Source organism: Bombus vancouverensis, chromosome 15 (genome assembly GCF_051014615.1).
Source record: "Bombus vancouverensis nearcticus chromosome 15, iyBomVanc1_principal, whole genome shotgun sequence".
Classification (NCBI taxonomy): domain Eukaryota; kingdom Metazoa; phylum Arthropoda; class Insecta; order Hymenoptera; family Apidae; genus Bombus; species Bombus vancouverensis.
This window is the reverse complement of record NC_134925.1, coordinates 3,073,325-3,085,508: the sequence shown is the minus strand read 5'-3', so window position 1 is coordinate 3,085,508 and position 12,184 is coordinate 3,073,325. Positions and strand designations below refer to the sequence as shown.

General features: G+C 39.6%; 3 protein-coding genes across 3 annotated transcripts; 1 reads left to right on the top strand and 2 right to left on the bottom strand.

Moving 5' to 3' along the window:
- Positions 1-4,150: 4,150 nt before the first annotated feature.
- Positions 4,151-5,311, bottom strand: LOC117164454 (uncharacterized). Its single transcript, XM_076625169.1, has 2 exons — positions 4,965-5,311; positions 4,151-4,559 (listed from the first exon to the last, which is right to left on the bottom strand). Exons 1-2 carry the CDS (start codon positions 5,300-5,302, stop codon positions 4,202-4,204), a joined length of 696 nt encoding a protein of 231 aa, XP_076481284.1. The 5' UTR covers positions 5,303-5,311; the 3' UTR covers positions 4,151-4,201.
- A 362-nt stretch (positions 5,312-5,673) lies between these two features.
- LOC117164453 (uncharacterized) lies at positions 5,674-6,503 on the top strand. Its single transcript, XM_033347510.2, has one exon. The coding sequence runs from the start codon at positions 5,709-5,711 to the stop codon at positions 6,465-6,467; it is 759 nt and encodes a 252-aa protein (XP_033203401.2). The 5' UTR covers positions 5,674-5,708; the 3' UTR covers positions 6,468-6,503.
- Positions 6,504-10,012: 3,509 nt separating this feature from the next.
- LOC117164489 (uncharacterized) lies at positions 10,013-11,675 on the bottom strand. Its single transcript, XM_033347563.2, has 2 exons — positions 10,868-11,675; positions 10,013-10,290 (listed from the first exon to the last, which is right to left on the bottom strand). Exons 1-2 carry the CDS (start codon positions 11,559-11,561, stop codon positions 10,013-10,015), a joined length of 972 nt encoding a protein of 323 aa, XP_033203454.1. The 5' UTR covers positions 11,562-11,675.
- Positions 11,676-12,184: the final 509 nt, after the last annotated feature.

Below are 12,184 nucleotides of genomic sequence, written 5' to 3'. Positions count from 1 at the left end.
AACGATATGAACAGCATCTTTTTGATTCAGCTTCGACACGCATTAATACCATGAGAATAATTTTCTCATCTTTGTTAAATTAGAAATTTGAAAATTTCTTGCACCGATAGCGTAAGATCGTCGAAACTGAAGCTTTCGAATGTAGACCGTGTCTTTACTTCCAGTTAACTTCTATCAATTTTTCCTTAGCATAGCAAATTTCCTGCGATTCCATTCCACTCCAAACTTCCGTCCTACGATTAAAACTTATTGAACAACAGTTGGACGATATCTTGTTCGAAAAGATCTCGACATCCGTCCAAAAATCTCAACCTCAATAACCACACCAGATTCATCCCAGGACAACCAGCCGTCTCTCTGACGAACTGTGTTAAACTCGTTCCAAGAGGAGTAGCTCAATTTGTCCCAGATTCTCGTACACGTTGGCTGCATATCTCGCATAGTCCCGGATAGGTAATGGTCCCGGAAGAGGGGAAGCCAAGTGAGAAATCCGCGCAGGAAGCGTGTACAGATTACAGTAGCTGTCGACAGGGGTAGCAAACGAGTGATCCAACCCCGCAGTGATGCGATCCTCTTCTCTGTGGGGGTCTTTCAGCCATTTCTTTCGTCAAGACCAAGCACAATGGCCGCGGTAACCGCAATATAAAAACGAAATCTATGCGTCCCTGTAGAGACGCATCTGTGCGACGAGATCTATAATGATGATATTACGTTTCGTGAATGACTGGATGTCGGTGACTTTTCGTTGCGGTTCCGAATGAAATAGGCGCGGACCACCCGAGGAGAAATCACACGTTTTCCACTACCTGCCATGCGTGCATTTAGCTGTCTATTATGAGCCCTGCATATATATTATTTATTTATTCTCGAACGTATTAGGAATTGGAGTTTACGGGTGGCAGGGAGATATCGATAGGGGAGGTTTGAGAGAAAATTGAAGGGAAATTGTATCATCAGGTGGGAATAGAGATTATAGTGGATGATCGACAATGAGTATAGTAACGAAGGAAATGCGTCGAATTACGTACAAATTACGAGAGAGAATTAAAAGAAGAAATATATATTTTTTTTAATAATACCAGGAACGCTGTTATTTTTCAGCACGACCAGCCGTGTGAAAATCCTCGATTATAACATTCCATGAAATATTACCAGTCTTTGACGTCGGACGTGTTTTCTAGAAGAAGTCGTGAAGATTCTTTTCTATCCGTAGAAGCGATTCGTCCTACGTATAATATCTTGGTCACTTGTCGTTCCATTCATCGGTGACCACATAGACCTTTCTTTGCCATCGATTCCCGCTGGAAAAGACGTATACTTTTGCATCGCCGTGATCGTACGTGTCACGCTATTTTCCGTACATCGAGAGCGTCGTTCTTCTCGTAGCCCGTCTAATTTATCGACCAAAGCTTTTGTTAGACCGATAGACCACACAGAGAGATCGACACTTTTATGAACTTCCACGACGATCGCGATTGTAAAGTCTCCACCACTCTTATTTTTCACTCCTCCGCACTTTCTCGTTTAATTCTCTTCGCGCGAATCACCAAAGGCTGATTTACCGTTTAAAATTGTTCATTTTTACAGGAACACACACATGTTGGAATAAAATGTATCGGAAATATTAAAATAGGATTGCGATAGAAATATTCTTCGAAACTAATCTCGTTTTATGTCTCTATTAGGAAGACTTTTAATATTTCAAGAAGGACAATGCCATTTTCTCTTATATTTTCGCCGAATTTAAGCAATTGTAAAAAATCCCTTCGTATATTATTTTTAACAATTATAGAATCTCTATCAGAGTCTAAATTTGAAATTTGAAAATTGATAAACTGCGTACAAGTTTCGCCGTGAAATGCACAAAATCTTCGACCATCCTGAAGAACATCTTCTTCTACTAAGTTACTCTTTAGAAGTTTAGCACAACCACTTTTCCACCTAAACTCAGAGGAGCCACGGATTCTTCTCGGTTTCCCTCGTTTTTTCATCATAACGTCGAATCGACCCCGAAAAATCTTCGAACCGATTCTCACGATTGAAAAAGTCGGGAGTCAGGTGCTCGTCTGAATGGACCTCGACTTGGACGCCATTCACTCTTTTTCCAGGCAGCAGAAATAGCCACCCGCCCACCAGAGCCCCGTTTCTAGTGTCAGAGAATTAAGAAAAAAATACGGGGACCCGCAGACAATGAAGAACACCGAATGAAGACGATATTTCAGCGTAACATCGTGGATATCATGGGAAGGATATTCCATTCGATGAAAAATGAAACGATCCACGTTGTTCCCAAAGAACGATTATGGGCGTAACTGAAGGATCTTCTGTCGATTCTTTGAGCATAGATAGCTGCTACGATATAGAGGAATTTTAATTTAAAACATCGAGCGACGAATTGATAAAATAAAGAAAAAGATTTGCCTTTTAATTGATCTCTATTCACAGTTTGCTCAAGCTTAAAAATTCTTAACGTTTTTTCGAGAACTACTTACTATCTTCTTTCGATGTTAGAACAATTCTTAATACTGTCTAATATTAGAACAATCGTTTTTCGTGCAATTAGACTATCTTCTTAGTGTTAGAAAAATTATTCCATATAGTATCTCGGAGATTCTTAAAAAAGATTCTTAAACTTACGTGGAACCGTGCGAAAATTCTTCATTCTATTACCGAAGTCTTTCCAATTATTTTTTCACCCTAAAATTCCCTCCCTCGAGAAGTTTCCTTTCTATTCGTTGAAGAGATTCGTCCCACGTATAATATCTTGGCCACTTGTCGTTCCATTCATCGGTGACCGCAGACTTTTCTTTACGACAGACTGCCACTGGAACAGACGTTCGCTCTTCCACCTACCGACGCGATCATACGTGTCACGCTATTTTTCGTACATCGGGAGCACGTCCTTCTCGTTGTTCGTCTAATTTATTGACCAGAACTTTTGTTAGACTAGCCGACCACACGGATAGAACGACAGTTTTATAAACTGCCACGACGATCGCGATTATGGACACGCCACGCTTTTCTTTCTTATTCCTCCATACCTTTTCGTTTAATTTTCTCCGCGTTATCGAGTCTTGTTCAACGAAAGAATTATTATTTGTTTGAGATTTCGTAGAAATTGAGAATTTTTCTGCCGTTGGAAATATAGAAAAATTGCAAACATCAGATCGTCGAGAAGATTATCAAAAATTCGATATTATTGTTACTCTTGTGTAATTAACGCACATGCATCGTTATTAGCTCGGCACAGATACCAAGAAACCAAAGACCTCCGTAAAAATGATCAAGAAATTCCAAATTACAATAATATTCTAAAAATGTCAAGCTATCCGATTCACCGAAATTTCCCGTTATCACAGCGTGCAATCACAAGAATTATTAAAAAATACCATCCTATATTCCTCTGGGAAACTTGTCAATGCTACGCTACGCAGAATACCCGTTGTCATTCGCAACAATCGTTGTGAAGTAACAATTACAAAAGGAAGGAAGGCGTTAGAGGCAATTACAAGGATCATCCCAACGTTAATTCGAATGGTTCACAATAAGGTCCCAGGAGAGGCGTCGCATCATCGATCGTCCTCATTGACCATTCCTCGTTGACGATCCAAGGACCTCTTCGGGAAAGCGGAGCATCGAGGACGATTCATCCGGCCGTAACGAAACAATTTTCTACAGATGCTTCTGCTATAGATGAACGAGGAAGGAGGCACGCTGACTCGCACACTTTTACGCATCACAGACCTGTTCTTACATTTTTGCGAACTTCATTGAGGAATCCTGTCTGCAAGTTCATTCAGAAATCGTTCGGTAGTCTCGGCGTAAATACGTAGAATGACGATGTACCTGCGAGTTCGTTGTAACAATGACTCGGTAAGTGTTGACACCGAGGCTTTTTAGGTAGTAAAATTGTTAGTAGTATTTTCAATAATTCCAAGGCGACTTTCTGTGGCTTCTAGATGTTCGATGATATTTTAGAAGTTGTCTCACTTTTTAAATTTTGGCGATGTAACAATGATTTTTATGATTCTGGAGAAAACTTCTCTTAGATCTTTACGAGGAAGAGGACGAGCTTTTTTAATTCTTTAAAATTGTTTTCTCCTTAAATGTATTTTACTATGCGAAACAGCGTGGCCTTTATTTACTTCTCTACGTGCTTTGAATTTTTTCAAACGATGAAACGTTTCTTACAGATTCTAAATTATTTTTTTCCCATCTTCCCCCGTTTTTTAATTTTTCTTAATTTTGTTTTTGACATCGTCTTCGCTGTATCATGTTGGTTTTGCGTAAAATCAACGTTTCGGGTCGGTTGTTGATATTTCAGTATCGGTTCTTCCGGAGGTGGTGCCGGTGGTGTCGGTGGTTTAGGCGTTCTCAACTCGAGTTCTACGTTTCTTCTCGGTTCATCAACGGAAATACCCTTCTTTTTCACTTTTAACATGAACACGTTCTCGTTTCCTTCGGTCACGCGATCCGTATGGACTTCCTGGGCATCGGAACCATCGAGAACGGGGTAAATAGTGAACGTCCTGCACTGATTATTCGTGTTTGGACCTCCCCTACATTGGCCAACCTGCGTGACATTAGCGTTTGTTATACTATATTTCTATCTATTCTTCGATTTTACATCTTTATACTTGTTACATTGTTTTACATTTGTACTTTATACTTGTTTACATTCTTTATACTTGTGCAAAAATCGGTCTTAAATTCGTACATAATTATACAAGTATCTTGAATATTATAGCCAATAGTATTTTGTTACCTATCACGTATTCCAAATGATACGACAATTCACTCGTACGCAAAGTAACAATTTATCTGTTTCTTTCAATTCAAACCTTTGTAGAAAGATCATACACGATATACGTATAATCAATATTTTTCAGTTCATCGTATACAAAACTAATAACCGAGTGTTTAATTCTATATTTCAATTTTATATTTAATATTTGCTATGTAACCTTTGTACCTCGTAAGAAATGGCTTGAGGCTTGGTATCTTCCTCGTCTATTTTCGCAGCAGCGTTCTTCGACTCGACACGGAACAGGATCCGATTGTTGTCAGTCCCCTTCAATATTTTCGGCCCTTGGGTGCTCGTCGGCCTCTGTATTTCTATCACGTCGCAATCGCACGGAGGATCCCAACCTTTCAACTTCTTCGATTTTCCCTTTTCTCTTTCCATACGAATTATCAAATGATTTCCAATCACCGCAGTCCCGATTTCTCGGTAATATCTTGCAGAAGGATCGTATTTCGGTTTCGAGGGTGGACATTCCGGTGGGCAGGGTACAGCAGGCATAGGTGGGCAGGCATACATCTCTGATTTCGATAAACAAATTTAATAACGACAGGCTAAGTAACTCGGCAAACCGGAAGATCTATTTTAAGGCATAAATATCTGACACTTGTAATTTGTAATTTTGATATTAGTTACTTTTTATAGGTATTTTTGAGAAGGATGGGGTTAATAAATGTTCTGACAGATTAAAATGGACTAAAAAATCGATTTTTATTGCAACTAGTTCAAGACATTGGAGAAATCGGACACGTTCATAATATTCGACCGATCCATCCATCCTCCGTTCTCATTAACCAAACTCGTGAATTAACTCTCCCCCATGTAAACCCTGTGTTCTAACCTTCTTCTTTTTCCTCTTCCTTCTCTATCTTCTTGCAACAAGCACGAATTATACGAATTGTGAAATATGATGCTGGCGACTTACAAATGTGGATGTCCCCCGTCAGATAAGAAGCTACCGTGTTCACCCTGTTGCGAATCCTCCGCTGTTGGAAGAAAAGTGGCCAAGCATAAAAGTCCTGCAGATTGTCCCGAGAGTATGTGTTGCAGCAAGCGTTCGTTGAGACCCGTTACTTCTGAATCGAAAATCGAAAAACCTCCACCGTGTTGTCCCACGATGCCGTCTGATTCCAAAGAATTTGAAAGACCTTGTAAGCTTCGTTCAGAGATCGCGGAGAGGGGATTGCCTTACAAGGAGATGGAAGTTACTATCAATGATAATAGATTGGTGATTAGAACTCAGAAAGAGGAGGTGAAACAACAATACGATCCTCCGTGCGATTGTGTCGAGGAGTCTCGGCCTGTTGCGATGGTCACCGACGAAATTGATCAACCTCCGGCTGCAGGAAGCAGAACGGTTACTCTGTATCCACGAGCGAAGAAATCCGACGAGAAGGTGACCGAAAAAGCGTGCGATCAGGAAGAAACTACCGACAAGACCGCTAAGGCGGAAAATCCAAATATATTTATATTCAAAGTGAAGAAGAAGAGTAACAACGGTGACAGGACGTTTAATATCGATTTGGAGTTTAAGACACCGAGACCTTGGTCGATGGAGAAGAGAGCGGAGTACGAGATGAAGTTAATGAAACCTGTGGAGAAGACTCCCACGGAGAAAACAGATACGAAGATGAGTATTTCGAGGAAGAGGAAAAAGAAGAAGTGAATTTACCTGAGGCCATTCTCAACCGTTTACGACAGATAGATAGAATAAAACAGATTAAAATACCAAATAGATTAAAATAAATAAAATGGCGCAGAGAAAATAAATCGCAATTAACTAAAATATATAAGCTGCAACCGTTGACTCTGTACGTCTCTTCTTTTCTTATTTTTCACGAAATATTCTTCTACAACGGCCTCGCTAACGTTCCTCTTTGAAAACGGCCAACCAAACGATCCGATATCCGTCGTGCGTGATCTCTGTGATCGCGAACGATCCATATATCAGCGAGTCAACGCGCCCCAGGAGTCGTGCACTGTATAGAGCACGGGGGTAGTCGTCGATGGCCACCTGAAAGCGCCGGACCTCGACGTCTATTAGGGGCTAAACGATTCTTAAACGGGAAAAGGAACGCATCGAGTGTCAGAGACGTAACAATGACTTGGGTAAACATTCCGATATACAGGACCACCCGGGGAGCGAGATGCACGTCAGTGGCTATGAATCGAGCGAATACGAATGACGGTAAAGATCGAATGCTTCTTGGACTGCGAAGGAATCGCTGAAACTGAGAAAATTTGGCAGTTGATAATTTTTAAAAATCTGCAAGCAAGAAGTGAGAGAGTCAGGAGCATTTCTTATTAGAAAATATCGTTTTAACTTTATTACATCGTTCGGATTATCGTTGACGAATCGAGCCACGTTTCGATATCGTTGAATATTTTTTAAGGAAATAATTCAGAGATTATGGCATGAAAAAATTAAATTAGGCAACGAGAAGAAAAAGTAGTAAGTGTCTTTGATCGTTGTACTTGCAATTAGTTTTCAATGGAAAACTGAAACGAATTGCACGTGAAACGTGAGCAAGTGTTGCTCCGTTCGCGAGTCGTCGAAACGGAATCAATGGTGTCTTCGCACCGGGTGTTCTTCCTGTTCCCTCGGTCTTCTTTCGATAATCGTATCTCATATCCATGGGGTGTCGAGTAAAGAATACAAACTTTTGAATAGCGTTCCCGATGTTGTTGAGTAATAGCATTTGCCAGAAATCGAGATCAAATCGTTTCTTCGTCCCAACATACGCGCAAATTGTGTTATTTCTTCAGACCATGTTAAAAGAAAATATCTTATCTTTACTTTTTAGGTAGTAACGTAGGAGGATATCCTGTCGTCATAGTTGAAGTATAAATTAAACGATGAATTCTTGTCGCAGATTATTAATCATACGATTAATTTATTACGATATTCGGATATGAAAAATGTAAATATAAACATTAAAAGGAAGCAAAGAAAAGCTCGAGTTTCAATCAGCATTGTGAAATAAATTCATTTTGGGCTTATTTAGGGCTTGTTTTGGAGTCAAGTATCTACAAATGACGTTGAAGACACGCCTTCCGAAATTCTGACGTTACAATAGAAGCATCACAGGTTCTGTGGTAATCCGAGATTAAGGACCATAAAATCGGATTACAGGTAATCTGGCTTACGTTCAACCAAACGCTCAACACCATAAAATCAAGACCTCTCCAGGCAGCAAAATTCGTGGCTACGAACGAACTATTTATAGAAGCAGAAACGCATTTCGTATCATTGTGAATATTTATGTGTAACGGATACCGAAGAAGAAGGAACAGTAAATAAATAAAAGACTGATTTATACAAGGTGAAAAAAATTAAGAACCTATGTTGTCGTATTTCAGTAAATGAGTAGGTAGGTGTCGACGAGCTCGAAGACACGTCTCAGCGGGGATACTGCTACCCGACACACAACCAGAAATCCGCATGTTCTCGTATAAAAGCGCAGTCCTAAGCTGACTGGATTTTTTCATCTCACGTAAATCAAATTTTCGTGCAAATTCTTTGTTATAACGAGTCTTGAGGTTGCGCCAACTATATAACGTTACAACGCGATATAAATTTACGACGAAAGTGTACATTAAAACAACAATATCGTTACGTAGGAAAGAATTCTATTGGAATTTTTTGACAATACGCAGTACGATTCGTAGCAACAGTGCAGATTAACGTACTTCAGGTGTTCCTTAACGTCGATGTAGATATAATTTCTGAAATATAGCGTCGCGTATAAAATTTTCTTTGCCCCACGATTCGCTAAACGATCAACGATTTCGCCGTAGACGTAATCTAATAGCCGCGCAATAATCTCCTCGGAGGGGAAACTAATTGAATTCGAGTTTTTTTTCTTCGCCACAATCTGGCCAACTACCCTTCGCGGTTGCTCACCCCACAATCGACCGAAACATTTACGTATGCGGCCACGAACTGTCGCGTAAGAACGTATTGCAACGAAAACGATGGTGAACAAAAAAAAACGGAAGAAGGGCAGGGATAGACTTACACGCGGTAACCGACCCTTCCGGAAAGCAAAAGGGAGCAACCCTCGTTCTCCCTTGTACCAGCCCTTCTTCGCCAGTCACCCTATAACACGAATGAGATTTTTCTACCCTTCGAACTGGATTTTCGTGCAGCCATCTTAAATTTAATTGTCGAGAAAATGGTGGTGTCGATACTCGACGCCTTTGATCCTTAACGTTTCGTATTTATTAAACGCTTACTTTTAAATTTATTTGTAAATACTTATTTGCGAATAGATATTGGCCCTTAATCCTTCATCTACGTTTGTATTTTCACTGTAAGCTCTGAGATTGCTTGGCCATTTTATTTATTAAAAATCACTGTGTCATATAGAATTTGTTTGTTAATTGTCTTTTATATTTGGATGCATAGTAAAAGGGAGTAAAATTCTTCAGAGATTTTAATGGGAGTAAATAACAATTCAAGTTGCTCCGAGAGGCGAGTGATACGTAAACAAGAATTTGGTTTTAGCATAAGAACGAAAATCGTCGTTCGTTACAGTCTCCTATTTTGATTTGAAAACTGGCAATCATAATGACTGGACTATCATTGATATCGATATCATAAAACGCAATAACACAGTGATAGAATATTCTACACGCGTAATTATAATAGATTTATACGAATTCTAGGTAAAACTGGAAACCATGAAGTTTTAGAGAGACTTAATAATTTACCAACAAATAATGAAACAGGAAAAATAGTTTATAAATTTTGTCTAAAATTATCGAAAATCGAGAACTCGATTAGAAATCTCTTTACCGTTTGTTAAACGTTACGTATGCCGACTCAGTACGTTATAAGTTGAATCGATTAAGGAACGTGTAAATTTGACAAGAATAAAATTGAAAATTATCAATTAAAGAAACAGATAACAATTTATTCGTCATAAATATATGTATAAATAATTATAAGCTCTTTTATAAAATCTCTTACAAATTCATAATGTATGTACATTCGACTAGCAGCATAGATTCGCTAAGGTGTTATAAAGGATATTGTATAAAAAATATAGTACGATTTATAAAACAAACTTGATAAATGATTCTTGAAAAAGACCAAGAATCATTCTATCAAGATAACAACCATTATTCAATATCCGTATAACATCTATACATTATATACATTGTATTTATGCTTTATAATAATTAAAGTAGTCGTTAGGAATAAATATGTCATGTTGGAAAATTGTAATGTGGAAATAGAAGTCCTTGAGACGACAGTATGTGGCCCGGTGTAAACATTCCCAATGTAGCCGCCGACAATCTATAATCTCGATTTTCATGTGTCCTCATGTGTTTCTTCAGATGATCCTTTCTTCCGAAACTTTTTCCGCAAACGAGACAGGCGTGCGGTCGAAGTCCGGTATGAATCCTCTTGTGTCTTGTTAGCTCCTCGTTTCTCGTAAATGCTTTACCACAATTTTCAACATCACACTTAAATGGCCTTTCTCCTGCAATTAGAAAATATTTTCTTTTAGAAATTGTTTTTATACGATGTCAAGAATTGGAAGAATTTAAAAGAGGATTATAGGAAAAAAGAGAAACACGATGACTCGCGTTTGAAAGTTTGAATACTTAGATCATAAATATCTGGAACCTGAACGATTTCGATACTCGAACGTTTGGAAATTTAAATTATTTCCATATCCGAATATATTTGAAAATATGGAAATTTAGATATATGAAAATTCATAAATTTCGAGACTAAAGTTTCGATACGTTGCACGATTTAACGATCTAAGACTTTGAAACTCCAAAACATCGAAAGATTAATGTACTTCGACGTTTTGAAACACTGAAATATCGAAAGCTCGAGAGTGAAAAAATTCGACAGTTTAAAAGTTTCTAGGACTAAAGTGTATCCTCTAATCGCAAAAACAACCACCACACTTCGATTAAAGTTTACTTAAGAAGCGACCTAGAAGTTTATCCTATCCTTAAACGACGGAATATCAGACTATTTATAGATAACCGGTAGGTAAATATATTATGAAATTTCCGGGTGTATAAATATATTAAGAAGCTTACCGGTATGTATTCTGATGTGTCCCTTGAGCTGTCCGTTATTGCTAAACGCGACGTTACAGTGTTCGCATCTAAACCTTTTGGAACGCAATTTCCTCGGTTCCTTCGCCTGTCGCTGCAAGATCTGGACGGTACGGTCCATAGTCTCTGCATTGAGATTGCCTCGAACATCGTACGAAGGTTGAAACGCGCTGAGAAACTGCGTTTTTCTAATATCTATCCAAGGTGGATAGGCTATTCCCATCTGAGGCGGTAACCGCGCACTCATCATCACAGCATCGAACGAAGTTGAGTGCGGTAAATTAAATTTGCGGAACGAATTCCAGCTGTACATCGGATGGAAAACAGGATCTACTATGTGATGAACCGGAGACGTTAGATGATCCGCTGTGCGCAACGAATTATCGTTTAGCGGATGAACAACCTTTGATGTCAGTTGTTCTTCACTGGGTCCAGAGCCACCAGAGTTTTCAGGCAAATGAAGAGAAGAAACTGCGATTTCCGAGGAACTGGCTTCGATCGCTTTACCACGGATCATAAAGATGTTGTAACACCCTTTTTCTTCTTTTCCTTCACAAGCAACGACGATATCACGGCCATCATCATGACCGACTGGTACCTCGATCTGTTTCGAGTAGTCCCGCGTATCTAAGTTGCTCCAGGGCCGAAACAATCTTGCGCTGAATTCGTCGCACATGTTGGAGAATTTAAAAGTGGCCTTCGATGAAAAGTTCTTCGATCTCCGCAGTAACAATGCTTCTTCGATGGTATGTGACTTTACGTAACGCCTGGACGATGCTCAAGTTTCATCACTGGAGAAATCGTCAATATTTATCCATGAACTTCTTGCAACTTGCACTTTCGAAGCACGATATCCCAAGGACGACTGTTAGATCTGACAGCGTTCACCCCACGGTAATATAGCAACGTCGTGTGCCCACCCTCCACTCCGGATTGGATGGTTTCATTATAAAAGGTAACTTGCCCCGCTCACGAGGGTGAGGGAGAAAGGGACACACGCTTCTCCACTAAGGGCGAAGGTAGGCTTTAGAGGGGCCGATCGAGGGCTATGAGATACGCAGCCCCTTTTGTCGGAAATTAATCGGTCGCCACGGCCACGGACTCTTGCCCTTTTGACAAAATCAACCGATCGAAAGGACGAGGAGATAGAGAAAGAAAGAGAAATCGAGTTCGGCGAATCAACAGGAATTGCATTGTCGATTCGCAGCTCTGCATGCTCGACGCCTATCTTTACCTTTGTGCCTTATACCTTTAGTTTTAGATATGTCATGTATTTCGTCGCGGACTGCTTTGTTTTTG

Bases quoted from the DNA above. Each gene is read 5' to 3' on its own strand.
- LOC117164453 (XM_033347510.2), top strand. From the start codon at position 5,709: ATGATGCTGGCGACTTACAAATGTGGATGTCCCCCGTCAGATAAGAAG.
- LOC117164489 (XM_033347563.2), bottom strand. From the start codon at position 11,561: ATGTGCGACGAATTCAGCGCAAGATTGTTTCGGCCCTGGAGCAACTTA. The intron at 10,291-10,867 runs GTAAGCTTCTTA...TTCTAATTGCAG, and splicing joins ACACATCAGAATACATACCG to GAGAAAGGCCATTTAAGTGT.
- LOC117164454 (XM_076625169.1), bottom strand. From the start codon at position 5,302: ATGCCTGCTGTACCCTGCCCACCGGAATGTCCACCCTCGAAACCGAAA. The intron at 4,560-4,964 runs GTTACATAGCAA...TGGCCAATGTAG, and splicing joins ATTTCTTACGAGGTACAAAG to GGGAGGTCCAAACACGAATA.